The sequence below is a fragment of the Apteryx rowi genome, unplaced genomic scaffold, assembly GCF_003343035.1.
Source record: "Apteryx rowi isolate R43461 unplaced genomic scaffold, aptRow1 scaffold_97, whole genome shotgun sequence".
Taxonomy (NCBI): Eukaryota; Metazoa; Chordata; class Aves; order Apterygiformes; family Apterygidae; genus Apteryx; species Apteryx rowi.
Window position 1 is genome coordinate 1,805,485 of NW_020451282.1, and position 19,035 is coordinate 1,824,519.

At 37.8% G+C, this 19,035-nt stretch overlaps 1 protein-coding gene across 2 annotated transcripts in view; it reads left to right on the forward strand.

The window, feature by feature from the left end:
• The window catches only part of PPP2R2C (protein phosphatase 2 regulatory subunit Bgamma), a 208,568-nt gene that overhangs the window by 146,186 nt on the left and 43,347 nt on the right, over window positions 1-19,035 (forward strand). For both annotated transcript variants that reach the window (XM_026054833.1, XM_026054832.1), the window contains 4 exons: window positions 3,239-3,336; window positions 3,957-4,122; window positions 8,379-8,491; window positions 10,122-10,299. In XM_026054833.1, coding sequence (XP_025910618.1) covers window positions 3,239-3,336; window positions 3,957-4,122; window positions 8,379-8,491; window positions 10,122-10,299 — 555 coding nt within the window. The remainder of the gene's footprint in view (window positions 1-3,238; window positions 3,337-3,956; window positions 4,123-8,378; window positions 8,492-10,121; window positions 10,300-19,035) is intronic.

Sequence of the window (19,035 nt, forward strand, 5' to 3'; positions counted from 1 at the left end):
AGACAAAATGGGGAGTTTACAGATGCAGTAGGAATATTGGATAAAAGTTGGGATTTACAATCTGATTGGAAACATTTGCCCGTTGGCTGTTGAGGTTACCCGTAATTGTTCTTAATTGGTAATTTATCTCTGTCTCTGATGATCCTAATTGTTAGTGCAAAGCTTGGCACTGCCAGCAGAGATAAGGGTACTGCAGCACAAGGAGGGAAGGGGTCTTTCATCTCTGCCATCCCTTGTCCAGGGCTTACTGTACATGCAAATTCATCGGTTCCTCCAGTGGGCAACATTTGCATATTTTGAAGAGGGTGAAATCTGGTAGTTAATGGCATTGTACGCTGCAGGGGCCCTTCTGCAGCTCAAGGATCTGCAGGATGGGACCATAGTGGCTGATGTGGCTGCAGCCCTGATAAATATGTAGGGGAATGTTCTGCAGAAGGGTATGAAAAGCTTTGCTGATTGATTCTCTTCCTGCCCCCTCTGTCTTAGAAAGATCCAGGCTGGCTAATCCTTATGAAAACAGCATGACTAATGTTCGCCTGCTGAACAGATATGTTGGATAAGATTTTTTTGGCTGTTGTTTTCAGCTGTTACTTACTGGATCAATAAAAGCGATTTTCCAATTCAGGGCTAATTTTTTACCAACATGCTGCATAGCATGTAAGGTTGGAGTATTGGTTCTGCTCTTTTTCAGAACAAGTTAATTTAAAAATGGTAGTTAGAGTTTCCAGCTCAGAATTAGTTTTTCTCTAATACTAAGAAGAGATGCATCTGGAAGAAACACTTTGGGGGAAGAGAGAATTTTACTTCAGAACCATTGCGTTACACACTGCCCATGGATACTTAAATTTTAACTGCTTCTGTTTAAACAGTAGTCACCTAACTATCTACGATATTTCAGTGACAAATGCAATGACAAAATTTAGTAACAAAATGCAGAGTGGTTTTATTATAATCCTAGTTCAGTTTCCATTGAGGTCTGTGAAAATGCTGCTGTTGACTTTACTAGGCATTGCTCATGCCCTCTGTAAAGTGCACTGTGCTATTTTGTGACCGTTTGGAGAATGTTTCATGCAATTGTGGAAGGATTGCAAGCCATTAGCAAGTGTATTCATAAATAAAAGAGAAGTTCCAATGCCATTCATTCGCTTTGCACACAACTCTCTTTGTCTAGTTCTTCTATGAACTTTTGGGAAAAGTGCATATAAATTAGACAGACAGACAGATGCACACACACTCTTAATATACATTACATTCTTTCCCCCTACGGCCACTCTTCTACCCCCATGTGGGTTTGACTGCGCACTTAAGATAAGAGTCTCCATTCTAAAAACACTGCCGGTATGAGACTTCTGGAGTTCTGTCTCTACAGTTGGGTAAGATACAGCTTTAAATGAGTAGAATCATGCATGTATCATTTAATAAATAGGAACCTCCACCTACCATCAGCAGAATTTTTGCAGGATAAGAACAAAATAACCAGTAAATATTCTTCCATTCACATTCATTACAAATGAACTTTACATGCCAGGGATATTTCAGGATATTGCCTATAAAATATGCAGTTCATGGAAGTCCACATAAAAATCAAATGCCATTAACTTTGAAAAGCTTTAGGTTCAGTCCCAAAATAGTGTAAATCCTCATGTTCCATTTCTCTCAAAGTCTATGCATCTGTACATTTTATTCATATTTATAGCAAAAAAGAAAATTATATACACACTTTATGATTCCCCCTTCCTCCTTTACATATGCAGTGCATGGGGAAAAATGATGAAAGGCATATCTTTTTTTCTTATTTTTTTTGAACAAACATTCAGCATTTAATGGTGAAGATTTCTTAAAAAATTAAAAGACATTTCTCTTTATCATTAATAGGGTAAGGTTTTCCTTCTTTAAAGGATGAATTATGTCCTTCCACTAAGAATCTGGCTTTTGGATAGCTGTGTCAATGATAAGAGTTCCTGGCAATAGAAGCTTTCTGACACTCAACTGCTAGTATGTTAAAAGAATAATAGGAACAGATGTTTTCAGTTCTTAAAATGTATTGAATAAACGGTACATCCACTTGTTATTTCAATTCCTTTGAATTTTAGTGAACTCATTGGGGGCTAGGGTTTCAAAAGAGCTTAGCCCACTGTAGTCCCATTGTTCTTGGTATAAACTGATGATGAACACGTTTGAAAACCACAGCTTTTAATGCCTAAAGGGGAGCTGCTAACTACTGACGCATCTGAAAATCTGGCCCACGTTTCTGATCACTGAATACTGATCGTTACAGCGGGTTCATACGTGCAATCTCTGAGTAATACCCTGCATTTATCTGTGATTGGATATATGATGGCTTCTTAATTTACTATTGCACTAGGCATTTTAATTTGAATTATGCTAATAGTATAGGATTAACTGTGGATTATGATTCTAGCATTTATTTTCCTAAAAGCAGAAGAACCAGTTCTTTTGCCTTTATAGTCTCTTTCTCCCCTCTCATTCTGATATATTACGTTTTGTACTCAGGACTGACCTGAGATTTTGGTGAGGTTTCTTGTATAAGCTGATGCAATTGCTTAGGGAAAGGAATTGTTGGCTATTAAAGAAGAAGAGACTGGGATCTTTTTATATTCTGATGACACACTTTTATGGTGCTGAAGTGATTTGCAGAAAACTGATTTGAAGGGGCTCTTGCCAGCATTACACAGTGAGCAGGTCTGGTTTTGCCGTCGTTCCTCTGTGATAGAATAAGCCACATGTACTTTGCTTTTGCACTCTTGGCTCAAACACATATAGGAGGAATCTAGCGCTCAGGGTTGTATTAAAACCCTCATAAAGGGTAAAGAATAAATAATACACGCAACAGGACTGAGCCTTTGTGTTGGTCCTTGCTAGAGGGAATAGCGGGAGGCCTATGCTGTCTGCTGTCTCCAGTACTGAAAAAAGCTTTGTAGTGGTCTGAGCTTGCTCTTCCTGAAGCATAACCTCTCCAGAGATCTCCTCCACTCCCAAGCTACAGACGGGCTGGAAACACAAATCTGCCTTTTTATGTCTGCACTTGTTTCATTGTGTAGCAACCTCGGATTCTAATGGCATGCGGCCCGTTTGCATAAGTGACTTGCTACTGAATTCATTTGTATTCCTCCAAATCCCTCTTTTGCTGCGTTTTTGTGGAGTGCCTGATGTTTCTGATGACTTTGTCTTATAGCAGCAGTCTAAAATTTGCCTTTTTCTCACTTTTTCCCTCCAGCTGATATTATTTCTACAGTCGAGTTCAACCACACTGGAGAGCTGCTGGCTACTGGTGACAAGGGGGGTCGGGTTGTTATATTCCAAAGGGAACCTGAGGTATGTGAGTTACCATTGCAGTCCCAATAGCTTGCTACAGCCTATTTTTCTTTTTAATACTTTATTTGGATCTAACCAACACACTTGTTTATATTCTCAAGATTTAATAAATACTGAATGTCACCTCTTTGGAAAGGAAGTGAAAGAGGGTAAGAGTCTTTTATTCAGAAGTTTGCTCTTCTTCCTGTCCCAAACAAAAATGCTTCAAAGTTCCAAAATATTAAGCTAAGAAACAAGAAGATTGTTTTTGCTTTATTTATATGTTTTTATTGATAGCTTTTGCCTGTTTGATGGAACCATTCCATTTAAAACAGTGCCTCTGCTGTGATACCTTTTCTGCTTCACTCTTAGATTCAGTCCATCTGCAGTATCTTTTGTACAAAGCTTTACTGAATAATCAACATTTCTTTAAAAATTCTGTCTGTTATTAAATGTTGCTTCAATACTTACAGGAAATTTCATTTCTGTAAAAACAAATCTGTCAATATCATGCTTTAAACCAGAAATTAAATTACACTTTCAATATTTCTGTGTTTATAATGCTGCTTATCTTGCCCAAGAGCTGGAGATAATATATTACCATCATAAAACACATGTTTTTGTTTTCTTATTTTCCACAGAGTAAAAATGAGCCTTACAGTCAGGGGGAGTACAATGTTTACAGCACTTTCCAGAGCCATGAACCTGAATTTGATTATTTGAAGAGCTTGGAGATAGAGGAAAAAATAAACAAGATCAAGTGGTTACCACAGCAAAATGCAGCCCACTCACTTTTATCCACAAATGGTAAGACAGAAGAGACTATATAGGATGTATCAGCATTTTGCTCTTGTGCATTTTAGTGCTGACTATATACACATAAATTCCGGGTTCATTTTTAAAATTTTTTCAGTAATTTCCTTCATCAGAGTTTACTGAGGCTGTCATGTTGACTCTGATATCTGTTATTATTATATTTTATTCATAGCTATAGCCTTTTTCCTATTGACTCTCCATAGACATTTAGAGAGCTATCCCTTGCTGCTATTGTGCAGTGCTATCCTGAAAGTAACTGTGAAAATGGCATCACCTTACTGAGCAGTGGCGTTTCATTAGGTATTTAGCATTTTGTCTGCTGTTTGTCATAATTTTTATCCTTTATAGATACGTAAATGAATGTAGGTGAGAGAGGTGAATTTTTCTTTTCATTCATTATCATCAGAATGGTTTATTTAAGTTCTGAAGAGTTACACAAGTCTTATACAAGGAAGGCAGTAGGAATAATATTAGGATATTGACACTGATTCATCTTTCCAACATGCTTAAGACTTATTGATTAAAAAAAAATGCAATATCATAGCTAACAAGGGATATGCAGATGTGACATAGTGGGAAGAAACTGAATAGATCCTAAGACGTGCAGGTATCATTTAGGAAATACTTGGACACCCACAGCCTTTATTACCGCTGAAGATGCATAAGACAAAAATATCCAGTTTAATTCTTACATCCCATTGTAGTCAAAAAAGAATTTCTTTTGTAAAAATTGGGGAAGTTTTGGAATCACTGATAGAAAAGTAATGTAATCTCATCTTTGGGAATTAACATTTTAGAGCAAAGCGATTATCTCTAGTTAAACTTTACAGCAATAAATAATACCCACATTAATCCACAGTAGATAGCAGTTTATTATTTTATGTTTCATAATCTGTTTTCCTTAAAGTTGTCTTTTGATTTTTTGGGGGGTAGTGTCACAGTAGTTGGAATGAAACATATCTGTTATAGTTAGCTGTAATCTGTGCTAGTTTAATGATTCATCAGCTAATTAAGTTTGCAAGTTTACTTCTGCAATTCTCCCTAGTTCCAAATATCCCTCCTACATCAAGTAACTTTTATCTAAGAACTGCTTCTTCCAAGAGCATGATACAAAAGCAGATTTAAAAAGGTAAACCTCTCCCTTTTCATTTTAAAATTTGTTTTTGGAATCACTGAGCAATATACCCCAGTCCTCAGATACGCTGCATTTACAGCTGCCCTAATAGACCTCACTTTTCTGCTTAATGTTAATATGGGAGGGGAGAAGGGAGGATACCTTGAAGTAATCAGTCTCAGTGTTGCTATGGGTTAATCCAGTTTCAGCTAACATTGAGCCAGCCTAGGATCTGGCGAAATGCTTTACCCCCTGTTTTCCCTCCTTCCTAATTCTGGAGCATCCATGCAGACGTTTTCCGGGGAGGAGAGTGGAAGTGGTGCCACTGACATTGCTGGTGGCTGTTGGCTTTGGGCTTCGGAACATTTTTTGTGTCCAGGAGAATTCCAGACTTCCTGGCACAGCAGGGTTAAAATCTGGAGATTAATCTCATGGTATACTCTTGAAGATAGTTTTAATTTTAGGATACAGAAGGCCTATGCTGAATTCCTTACTCTCAGGGATTTCCTGTGAGAAGTCATTTACAGTGTACATCAATTCCACATTTATAAAGTGGGGATGATAGTATTTTGCTACTTTGTAGAGGATCGGTACACTAACAGCTACACACGCTCACATCGGTCAGGTTGTAGAAACTCCTTGACTACTAGTTATACTTATTTCTGAGCCTGGTATTTTAATGGAATTTTTGAGATCTTGCCATGCAGTAGATTAGGATCCAAAGCACAATTTTGGTCAGAAAAATGAGAATGGATAAACAGCATCCTATTATTCTGTAAAACTTCTCCTACGCACCATGGTCTTTCCCCAGATACGAATGGATATTGCCTACTGAGTTGGCTGGAAAAAGCATCTGTGTGTTAGGGAGCATGAGGGGAGAGTCCATCTAAATTTCACCCACAATATGTGAGAGTCGACTGGTCTGCACCTGCCCAAATCTGTTTCCCTTTAAGGAAGACCTTTGTCTGAGGCCGTTCCTGCGCAGGTCTCCTCACTACCAGAGCAGGTCTTAATTCCTTTCCAGTTCACACGTTACCATCAAGTTAATCAGCTAAGCTCTGATTGCAACATCTTAATTAATGGATGCAGAAGGAGACCAAAGGGGCTTTCAAATCCCGCTGTAGATTTGCAGTGCTTACAGTTAGCAAATTCCTGGTTTGCCTTGTAAAGTGAACTAATTTTGTTGTATGATAATAAATTATTGTGATTCATTGGTATCCTTTGCACCAGATATATTGGGGAAAATTTCCAACGTGAGCTACATGGGATAGATCAGAATTTGGCCCATACAGATCCTTTCATCTGAGCGTTTGAGACTACTTACCAGACAGTAATTAATTTAAACTTCACAACACCCTTGAGACTGAATGAATACTGAACCTCACAAAGACATTTCTATACTTTGCAGAACATAATCGTGCTTAGAGTTTCTCAGGAGTTTTTAAAGTCTGGAAGGCAAATGAAGGAGAAGAAAACCAATAGGTGCGATACACTAATAAATAAGAGTTTTCCCTCAAGAAAGGGATAGGTTTATCAATAGCAGTCAAGTCTAACAATGGAAAATATGCTCTTCACTCTTTCTGATCATGTGTTTTAGGATTAATTTAGGATATTGACAAATCTTACAATAGATGAGCAGGAATGCACTATTTACACTAATCAAAGTCTCATGTGCGTGACATGACCTGAATGTATTTTTAGTAATTAATTAATGAATGTGATTGATACAAATGAAATGTATTGGATATTTAAGTGGAGTTTCTCGGTTGCAGATTGGAATATCCTCTAGTTCTGCAGACTGGTCAACTGTAGGATTTTTGTTGCTTGAGGATTAGCAAAGCAAAATCTTTAGGAGATGCATAATAGTAAAAACATTGGGATTAGTGGATTTATTCATTTTAAGACAAAAGAAGGTCCAAATTAAAGTTGCTATGGAAATGAAAAGTGATTTGTTTCCTATGATTCCTACATCCTGCCTTTAAAATAATTTGTACTAGCATTTGAAAAGAAGTACTTGGATGACACACGCTGGGGAAGAATTTTGCTCCACTATGTGCTTTGGGGAAGGAGAGGTGAAGAAAGGGAGGGGGAGAGAACAAGAGATGATGCAGGAGCTGAGATTAGTGAAGGCTCTGGTGGCAGCTAAAGTGCGGAGGCTTTGGAAGGACATTGGCTGCTCCGTGAACACATGAGTAAAACAACTGCTAGAAGCTTGGAGAGAGGGTTTGGGGTTTTTTTTTCAGGGAATTGACCTTTTTTCAGCTGACATTGGTTTTTCTGCCTAGGGAATGTTAATGTTGGCAGATTGGGTGCATGACCAGAGTGGGAGTAGCCCACAGTGTCAGGGAAATCTGTGGCTTTAACTACTATAGAAAAGAGGAGAAACCCCATCTAAAATGTTTAAAATGCCTATTTGTAGGCTTCATGGGCTCTTTACTGTACTAGAGGCATCATTATTCTATCATACACATGCTTCATCTGTAATGAAAAAGGAAAGAGTTTAGATTTAATTCCATTCCCTATATGATTGGGATATTTTTCTCCCCACTTCTCTCTCCTACCCTTACCACACATTCCTTTCAGTTTCTTTTCCTGATGATTTCCCTTCTTAGGAGGCAGAAATGCTTCTTTTTTCACTCAGTCTTCCCTTCGCTGGAGCTTGTGATGTTACACTTAAAAGCACTGCCTATTCCTGCAATAGGCCAGCTATCATTGGTCTCTCTGTCTACTCCATGCTTTTCTTGTGCTGTTTATGAGAAAACTGGCTTTAATAGCAAGATTATTTCCCTACAAAGTCAAATTGTGAAGCCTGAGCTTCACGCAGTGATCATTTAGCATTTTTGGTCTGTTCCACCTGCAAACTGCTGAGTTTGGTATGAGAGCATGTGCTGCATGCAGTCTGCCAGCTGCCAGGAACCTCTGACTCGCTTTGAAGGTATGGGATGTGCTTCGTGAGTATCTTTTCAGTTGGGAACATTGTTTGGACCTGCAAAATTAAGAGACCCAGACTGCTTCAACATAGGACTTGGCTAAGCCAAGATGCAAAAACTTCTTTAGGGAATAATTATTTTGTGAAATGTGAATCACTGAGTTCAGAATTCCTATGCTAACAGAAAACTGTTTTCTTATAAAGATAAAACTATCAAGTTATGGAAAATTACTGAAAGAGATAAGAGACCAGAGGGGTACAACTTAAAAGATGAAGAAGGAAAACTTAAAGATCTTTCTACAGTAACATCACTACAGGTAAGCTGCTGTCTTTGTTCAAAATACATTTTTTTTTCCTGTACAAAGAAGCAGATCATCGCACTGACTCAATTAAAGATTTGAATATGTACCTAATGTTAAGCAAATGATTATCCTTATTGGAGTTTTAGTTGCCTGATACAGTCTTGAATCCATCGCACATTTTCCAAGTCACAAATGCTTTATCATATAATGGCCAACACAAAAACGTTGAGAGAGTTTATCATCAGTTTTATTCTTCCTGATAAAATTCTCTCAAGCATGACTTAGCATGCTTTCGCACAGGATTCTTTAACTTAGTGTGCTGGAAACTGTCTACGCAAAAATTAATTTTAAACAGTGTTCTTGCCTCATTCAGGGCAACTGAGTTAAAGACAATACACCAAATTTCAGTCTCATCTTTATTGCAGTAATATAAAAAAATTTTCAGTAGACCGTGCTGCAGTGAATGCTAGTGTCTGCACAGCTGAGGAGATGCAGTCATGGAGCTCATAAGAGCATGTATGATATTGTAATAGATTTTTGCTCTCAGACTTTAATGGCTGAATTCACTTCTGGTGTTTTGGCAAAGGAGATGGCTAAAGGTAAGAACTGGAAGGCAGTGTTGTATGCTGCTAGTATTTCTTCATTGTTTAAAAAACAAACAAAGAACCCCCATCTCCAAAACAAGCCAATACTGTATGTTGTGAAAAAACTCTATATGAAGAGGAACACATGAATGAACTCCTGATCTGTTACATATGATTAGGCAATCAAAACCATTTGGGATAGCTTATAGCTTGAGAATTCAAAGACTGAGCAAACCATTGTTTTTTTAATTGATAGGCCATTCTTTTGTTCCTTTAGTGGCAGGCTAATCTCCAAGCAACTTATCTGTGTTCTTTTATAAACTATCTTGTGAAGTGATGTATGATAGATTGTTTTCAGTGCATGTTCAGCTACATTGAATAGCCCTAATCATGAACCACAGCCTTACTGTATTTAATGCTTTACCAAGAGGGAATAAATTGACAGGGTCTAGTTATTGAGGCGTGACATTGAAGTGACAGGGAAATAATGAGAGCACAATGGTCAGTGATAGTCTGTGGTTTATTCTTTTTAGAAGTACGTGCATATGTACAGTATGTCATTGCCCATATTGGCTTTGTTTTTAAGAATTCATTTTTGGGGAAGTTGCACCCTTTTTGCTACTTTTTTGAGACATATACATCAGGTAGCAAAATAAATACTGTCAGTGATTTACAATAGGCAACAACTCTTCAGGGACACCAAAATACTAGGACTTCACCGTCTGCTTGCCAGTGCCAGAACCTCCTGCATATGTGGGACAATAACTCCTGCTGTGGGACTGGCTCATTCTGTGGCAGCCACCAGTGTGTCCCTTCTGACAGTCCAGACTTTCCATCACACTGCCTGGCCCTCCATGGCTCTTTCTGTCTGTGCCTTCTCTCTTGGCAGGGATGGCCTTGCCCAGCTACTCATCCATGGAGAAATTCAATTTGCATGCACTGCTGGGAAGTTCTATAATGTCACCGTCTTTGAATGCTTGCTCTCGTCCAGGCTCTTATCATGCCAGCAAAAATTTATCTGAAATTCTTACTCTCCTGGTTTGTGTTTTGTTTTTTTGCAGGTGCCTGTATTGAAACCTATGGATTTGATGGTAGAAGTAACTCCCCGGAGAATCTTCGCTAATGGTCACACCTATCATGTCAACTCAATATCTGTCAACAGTGACTGTGAGACATACATGTCAGCGGATGATCTCAGGATTAACCTCTGGCATTTAGCAATCACAGACAGGAGCTTCAGTATCCTTTATTGTGATTCCTTGATTCGTGTTGTTAGTATTGGTGAAGTTTAAGAGGGCCTTTAAGATTAATTTTTTTTTGGAGATTTTAAATATATACCTTACACTCATCAGAATCTCTGCCGTGCATGTAACAGAAAATGCTCAGACATCATAAAAGACAGCTAAGAGCTAATAAAAAGCAGGGAATTTGTGTGAAAAATACAAATCTCAGAGTTGGTTAACTGCAAATAACCAGGAAACTGATGCCAATGGAATGGTAACTATCCACATGACTATATTCTCTCTATATTCTTATTTCCTGAAAACATTTCATACTTTAATTTCTCCACACTTTTTTTCTGAAAGATCAGTCCTTACCCTGCCTGTGCCCCCTGTTCTCCATCATCCTGCTTCCCAGAACCCTAATGTCTGAGCTGGGCACAGTTTGGGTTATAGGCTCAGCTGCTTCATGCAAGTTGTTGTGTTTGCAATTAATGCAGTCATTTCTATATCAAGTGCTGGTACTCTCCTGAAAGCTGTGTTGTGGGATCATTGCAGTCATCTGCGATGCTGCCCTCCGCACAGCAACAGGATGGCTTGGAAGAGGAGCAAAAGAAAATGGAGCCAAGAAAAGTGATTCTCTGTGTTTGCAGAACAAAAAGGGACCAGTAAGAAGAGAAGTAGGTTATTTCATGGGACCAGCTCAGAATACTGCATTTCTTTGGTGATTTCTCTGTGGATTTGTATGAGGGAGTGTTAGACATCAAAGTGAAGTTGTTGACCTACTGAGTGCAAATTTCTAAAAGAAAGCACAAAAGTGAAGGGAAGCTTGTTTTTTCCCCTGTTCCTGATGGTCTTCCCCCTCCTCCCCAATCACAAATCATCTATGGAGCTTGATTCACACTATGTTAAAATCACAGGAAGAACTTTCATTAAGTCAAATAAGTCTTAATGTCCTTAAAAAATAAAACCAACTGAACTACGTTTGCGGTATTGAATGGAGGTGCTTCTACATGGGGATTGTAGGGAATATCTCAATTAGTTTCCAAACTCATACTCTTTTTCTGTCTTCCACCTGTCTAGATTAAGCATGTTAAATTGTGCTCTGTTCAATAAGATTGTTTTGGGGACCAATTTCTAAGTGGTCCCAAATATATATAAGTTTTCATCCCTTAGAGTGTAGCTATGCCTGCCTTTAATATTCAAGCAACAGTACTACCGTCCTTTAGTATGAGAGAACAGAATGGGAAAATTGTTTGCCAGCACACCTGTATGCGGCAGCAGCAGTAGCGTGGCTGCTGACAGAATCCTTCTCTCTGTAGCTTCATCCTTTAGTCTTGTGCCTGTTCTGGATGCTTCTGTAGATGCCTGCAATATATTTTTCTTCTCTAACCAAAACAGCAAAGCAGTGAGTTAGACCAAGCATGGGAATCTCTGTATGTCTGCGTATGATAACCAGACCAGGTTCCAGGTACTTATGTAAGATGAGTCTTTGCTTTTGGCGATCCTTTTTGTTATGTGAAAAGCTGTTTTAAAAAATATGGATTGCCAAGAGAAACATCTCTGACAACTTTTTAAAAAACAAATATATATTTATTACATTTCATGAGTACGATATGAATTTTTATTAAGTGATTTCCCATGCTAAGAGCTTACTGACTGAAAGAAATTGCAGTCCCAAATGAATTTTTAAACCCCAAATATGTGTAAATTCTTGAAAATAAAAGGCTTACTATGGAAATATTGAAATAATCAGAGCATAAGTACTGTGAATATAGCAGTGAAGAATAATTGTTCATGTTCATGTTGAGCCTTTTATCTTCAAAACCTTTATACACATTGATCAACCAGTCCTTACAAGAGATTAAAAGATTGGTAGATAAATTTATTTGTCCCCTAATTTACAGATGAGGAAATTGAGTTGGAAGGTTTAAAGAAACTGCTTATGAAAACCATACATTTCATAGCTGTGGCTAACTGTTTTATTTTATTTGACCTTTTTATGAAAACTCTTGTATGCAGTCTTCAGAAGTGCTTGGCTTCCAAAGATGTTTCAAATTCTAGCAAAATACTAGGAAAGAGCTGAAAAACAGACTTTCTCTTATGATCGTAACTGCTACCATATACCTGATGGAACAGCATGGACAGCACAGATATTTGGGATTGAATAGCTCTGTTCAGGATGTTATTGCTTCTACTCCTGTATGTTTAACTGTTGTATTCAATCACAACCGTGAACTGTGTTTAAGCATCAGCACATTCCCTTTGTGTAATATTTACTGATAAAATGTTTTGAGAGTTTGTGATTGAATCATTGTTTTAACTCTTAATACACTACCCAGTTCATGTATAGTAGAATGCTCAATTTCCGGGTATTTTCTAAGATTGCTGAAGAAGGGGAAACGAAGAGTATGTTTCTGAGTGTTAGGATAGGAAACAATTCCTGTATCTGGGATAGAGGCTTTAGGATACTTACCTGGATAACTTTGGGATACCTGCATTTGTATCCTGGATTCAGATACAGATATTACTGCTGTTTTTGGGTGGGCTTGAATGAACACCTGGCAGGTTTGTGATGCGAGAGTTTAGGCAGTGATAGGAGAGAACATTAGGTAAATGAATGCTCACTATTAGGAGACAAACAGTTCTGGCTACACAGGCCACGTTGGCAGCAGATTGACTTTTGTGGCTGGGTACCAGTACATATTCAAGGGTGTAGTCCAGTGGATTGTATCCACTTCAGACGATGCAGATTTTATTTGTACTCAGCTGTCTGATCCAGAGCATCAGACAGATAAGTTTTACCTACTGAACTTATGGATGAACAGAAAGTTGAGATAGGTGTTCCAAAATAGGAGAGCAGGACAGCTGGAAGGAGGAGATGAGTGAGTTAAACATTTATCAGGCTTTCAACAGATATCTTTTTGTCCCTGGAGAACCTTGTAAGTCCTTGTAAAATTGCAGGGGCACATGTTCCACTGTATTTCAAAATCTGTCCCATAAGGAAACTCCATTTCTGTCCTGTGGAAAACTCAGTTGCATAAAGCACTCTGGGAAGTAGATTAGCCTCTGGTTAAAAAAAAAAAAAAAAAGTGGGGGGGTGCGGTTTGCAATTAGGACTAGACATATTAAAATGAAAAAACTGTGCCAAGCAAACAGTTTAAATTATAAATGAATGTTGCTGGGCTTGGTGCCTTCCGCTACACACTTAGGAAGACTAAGGTCGGACAGTTTTAAAAATGCTCAGCTCGTACCTTTGCTAGGTGAAAAACAGAAGTGAAGCATCTTGCTGTTTTATGTACAAGGCTTGATTCCTTGAAATACATGTTTAAAACTATAAATAAAAAATATTTTAGTCTGAAGTAGCATTTGTTAATAAGGAATCTGGCAGTGATATGTATTTGTCTTTCTACTTTCCCTCTGAGGCAGCATTGCTACATACAATGAACTGCAATCTGTTTACCTGAGAGGCTGGTTGTGACAGTGACACAAGCAACAAATACAGCGTTAGAGTTTCTGGACGTTCAGCCCATATTTGAATGTCTTTACAGATTACATGGGAAATGCTGGAGAAAGACTGTCAGATTAGCAGCACTATGCTGAGTTTTTTTTAAGTAAAATAATTTGCCTTTTGGAACTTTATTTGAGAACAGTCAGGTTTTAGCCATTATTTGAGCAGTTTTACTGAGAATTATTCATTTCTTTGCTTAATGAAAAGACAAAGCAATGCAGATCTCTAAGTTAATTCTCCTTCTGGCTCTTTTGGAAAGTATTTTAGATCAGCTTTGCAAAATTGACCGGAGTATTTGCCTTAGGTAAAGCCTTAGGCAAATAAAATATAATTAGTGATTTTCTGTTTTGCTCTTATTAGCATAAACACCAACTGAGGTGAGAAGCAGACAAGTGAATTTTATGCTATGGCTAGGTACATTTTTGTGAGCAATATGAGAGACTTCTGTACATTGCTTCTCACTTGCAAGCAGATTTGCTCAGTATCTTCTGGACAGGAGGAGGGAAGGGAGGGGAGGTGAGAGGAAAGGAAGGGGGAAGGTCAGTTAGTAAATAAGGATGCGTACGAGGCTTTCTTCGCTGAAAGGTTTAATGTGTTTGGTTGTGTTACAGAGAAAGAGAGTCTGTGTCCTTAATTGTAGAAGATATTCTGCACTGCAAAAGAAGTGAGGTAGAGGTTGCTGCATTTGTTAATGTTCTGTCTGAAATAGCTTAGCAGTGTTGCCCATAGCTTAAGCCTGTAGATAAGTCATCTTGGGTGTAGTGAAAGAGAAAACAGGACTGCTGGAAGCATACTGATAAGGCTTACTTCACATCAGCAGCAATCTTCGGACTATCTAGCTGTACTAAATATTCTTTATGAGAATGTATTTGGATTGCTCACACAACTATGTAGCTCTTAGCACTTGAGCTCCCTTCATTTCCTGGTAGCACACTATTTCACTCTAGAGGCTGTCATGGCATTGCTATGGAAACAACATCCCCAGTTCCAGTATGTACTCATCTTGAGACTCGTCTTGACTAAAATACTCATTTCTCAGTCAGATCAATATAGGCCAGGGTTATCCTGTTTTAATAAAAAAAAAATTCCTTCTTTTGTGTCCCAAAAGGGTTAAGCTAATTAGCAAATCACCATAGGGCCTTTTTATAATCTAATGTATTCTGATATTTGAGGCATATCATGCATATTCACATCGTTAGGCACTGTATCTTGGGGAAGTTAATTTACTTAAGAAGTAAATAGCAACAACAAAAAAGCAAAGGCTTTGTAAGATCAAAATAAGATGGAGACCAAGTTAGTGGCAGGTATGACTGCACCTGAATAACACAGGGCAGACACAGGGTGCTGGGAAGAGCCCCAAGGCTGGGGAAGGTGCCTAGGCTTGCACAGCTTCTGTTGCCTGCTCCAGTGCTATGCAATTGAATGCTAAGCTGAAAACAAATACGCAGGATTCTCTTGGCATCTGTGGAGCAGTAAGATGGCAAATTTGTGTCCTCGAGAGAGATAAGGTTGTTTCTATAAAAATTCCTCAGACATGATGACTGTGTGCAAGCTGCATTCACAGTGCATTCTCTGCCCCCTTGAAAAAATGCCTTGAGTGCATGACAGCCCGCTTCCCCCCAGAGCACTCTTTTCCTCAAGCATTCACCTTCTGCTTCGAGAGTTTACAGACATGATTTCTCTTCTTTTGAGGCCTCTATATACTACACTTTAGCACTTCTTGCTCTATCAAGGAAGGTTCTGCCAGATTCATGTTTTTAAAAGGTGTATACTACACCATGGAGCCAGATTCCAGTTGAGCTGCTTCTAGCTAATGTGAGTAGCTTTTCCTCACATTTGTGTTCTTCTTTTATCCTTTACTTCCCAGAGCCTTGCCTTCTCCTGCGTCGTCCCTCTCTGTCTCTTGCTTTTTTAACAGCAAAACGAGGATGCCTGCAAAGCTAAAATCAGGTCTGTAACTTAGAAGTAGGGGATTGCAGAGGTACTAACTACCTTTACTTTAGGGGCGCAAGCTCTTGTAGAATATAATTGTTGAGGAATGTTTTCTTTGCTCTCCAAATGAAAACACTCCTAGGTGAACAAGTGAGGGGGAAAAAAAATAGCTGTTTTCAACAGGCTGATTAGATTCTGGATTAATGTAATATACTCTTTGGTCTCCATTTTTTCAACAGAGGAATACTGGCCTTCTAATAAAAATAAGAGTCAACAGTAGGAAAAAGATAAAGATTTTGATACATAATTTACATCTGACCAATATCAATTGGAGGTTTTCTGTAGAATTTGATGAACGTTGAATTATGTTCTACTGAAGACTGCTGACTAAAAGGACTCCAGTGCCCTATCCTGCAAAGCCATAGTGAAGAATAGTATGTAGGTGAGAAAAAATTTAAAAAAAGAAATGTATCATATGAAACTTGTGAATACACAAAATGCACACCAAGTATCAACACTTAACTTCTGGTTGCTGTGTTGCAGTTTGCCATTTCTCATCTGATATTTGGATTGCAAGCTGTTCATGATAAAGATCTTTCTTTCGCTGTATTACTGAAGTGCTTAACAAAATAAAATGCTTTATAATAATAATATTTTTAAATAGTTGTACTAAAAATTTTAAGTTAGTCAGACCTAGCGCCACTTAATGCTTATATAAACAAGGGTTGTTAGGGCCAAATAGGTGTGCTGGAATTTCAACCTAGAATCTGAATATCGCATGGTGAGATCCCATTTTACATTACTTCCATCCGTATGTGGGAATCTTCATTAGAAATAGTGGCAAAATGTTCAGGGGAGAGAGAGAAATCTTGTAAAAAAACATAACAGAACTGAAGAAATGGTAGGAAAACTATTTTATTTTGGGAAAATGTAAGTCAATACCTCTTTGCTCCAGAGAAGGGCTGTCGAACTGCCATAGTGTAATGAATGGGAGGGAATTTGAGCATCAACAAGAGGTTTGTTGCTAGGGATCAGTTGTTTTTTGCACAGAGCAAAATGTGTGAAGGTGGTTTTTTTGTTTTTTGTTTTTTTCATATGGCAACTCTAACCTTGCAAAAATGTAGTCAGAAGCAAATACTTTGTTGTCAGCTAAAAATGTTTGTTGCCAATGCTTAGTATTTAGTCATTTGATGATGAATTTAGGAAAAAAGTTGTGGCACCTGAGCCTATTTATCTCTCCCAAGAATTTTCCTTTTAAGTAACTGTTTTCTGAAGCAATGTAAAGGTTTTTCATTTGAAAAATGACTGTGCTAAATAGTTGGAAATTCATGGTTAGCTGTTTAGCAATGATTAGTCATTAATTTCAGGTTCTTTTTAAGTGGCCAAAATTTCAAAGTTTTGCAAAAGCAGTTTCCATTGACTTTATCTGTTCACTCTAGGATTTGAGACCTTTCAGCTTAGATAATTTAGGCATTAAACATAAATGATTTTGCAATTACCTATACAACTGTAGATACCAAATCACCCGATAATTTGAGAATTGTTTACACTAATATAATTCAGTGTTTAGTTTTGCTAAGATGTAAGGAGTAGGTTGGCATCACGTACTGCAGTTCTTATATAGTTCTTATCCCTAATGATGAATCTTTCTACAGCAGCAAGGCACTATATGTATGACTGGCTGTACTGCAGCAGATCATTAATCAGCACAATCACTGACTGTGTCCTGAGCCTCAGAAATAGGTGCGTGCTCCAGCATAAAGTGTACACAGTGTTGCTGATGGGACTGGAAGAAAGTTCTTTTCTATAAACACATGGTTGATACTTAAGGATGCTTAAGAGAATTCCTGAAATACTGAAAAACAATCTGTCATTTCTGGAAGGATTCTTTGCATTAAGTAGTATAAGCAATTCAGATTGGCTTTTTCTGATGCTCCAGAAAACTAGAGGATAAAGTTCTCTTCTATAATGAGGCATGACATATTTTCCATTTCTGACCAGTTATTTTCTTGCTTTTTCCACACTGATCATTTGAAGCTTTACAAATATGCTAAGATTATAAATGGTTGCCTGAGCTGAGCTCTTCAATACAGTATTTTGGGGCTTTTTTAGTTAATATTATGGACCTGGAAAAGCAAGCATGACTGTACTATTTGATCTGATTATGGTACCTATTGAGGAAGGAAGAAGGAGGTTTGCCACCGACAAGATAAAGGTCTGCACATTTGTATCATTTCTTGTCTAATGCTCTGAACCACCCATATTCAGATACTCTCCTTTAATTTTCCTCTTGGTAGTCTTAATCAGAAGTAAATCCTTGATTACATGAAAATATAAATCACTTTGTATTTTCATTAGTTGTTGGGAGAAGGACCAATGATTTCTTAATTGTGATGAAGAGTTCACAAATCAGTATCAGTAATAAACCCCAGTGGAAATTAAGATACAGGTTTGTAGTTGGATGGGTCATAATAACCTGAGTTTCCAAATATCAAAAGTTTGTGTGTTCTCCTCGGAGTTACAAAAGCTAGGAAGGTAACTGAATATTTGTTAGTAAATGTAAGAGTTAGAGTAAATTGAATTGGTGGATCATTGGAGGGGAAAAAAAAAGATACAGCAAAGCATACTTTGGCCTCTTTTTCTTTTTTCTCATACATGTTCATGGATCAGTTTGCTTTTATATGGTGTTTGTAACAGTAAATTAAGTCTCAAGCTGTTATGGTTTAAACAATATACAGTAGTCACTTTATGCTAAAATATTAACTACATACCATACATTGTACAAACAAAGCTAGGCAAAGTTCCAATATCAAAATTGTGCATGCACTGTAAAAAGTATATTTTAACCTACATTAAACTGGAGAAAGACAGCTCAAACTTAGAATAAAACCCAATCATCATTTTAATGGAGTTGTTAAGAAGTTTTAGTAGATATCAGTGATCAAATAAAGCCTGATTTTTCTTTAAACTGTTTTAGATTCTGTAGGGGTCCACACTAATTGGATATATAATACTAGATAAATAATAATTAAGAATATAAAAGGAGGAAAGTATTCTCTGACTGCTAGACTGGGGACCACACTGGGTCCGTGGGTGTGTGATTAAGCCATGCATCAGGCACCTGTTCTTTTAACCACTGTAGTCAAACATGGCATAAACCAAAGAATTTCAAGCTTGAAGCAAAATACCACATGTGACCGCCAGAACAGGATGAGGATTTTAGATATGCAATAGCTGGGAAATTCCTTGATGTGTGTTTTTGCTGGTTGTTAGGAAGTGTGCAATAGGGATTCTTTTATTTAAATCACACAG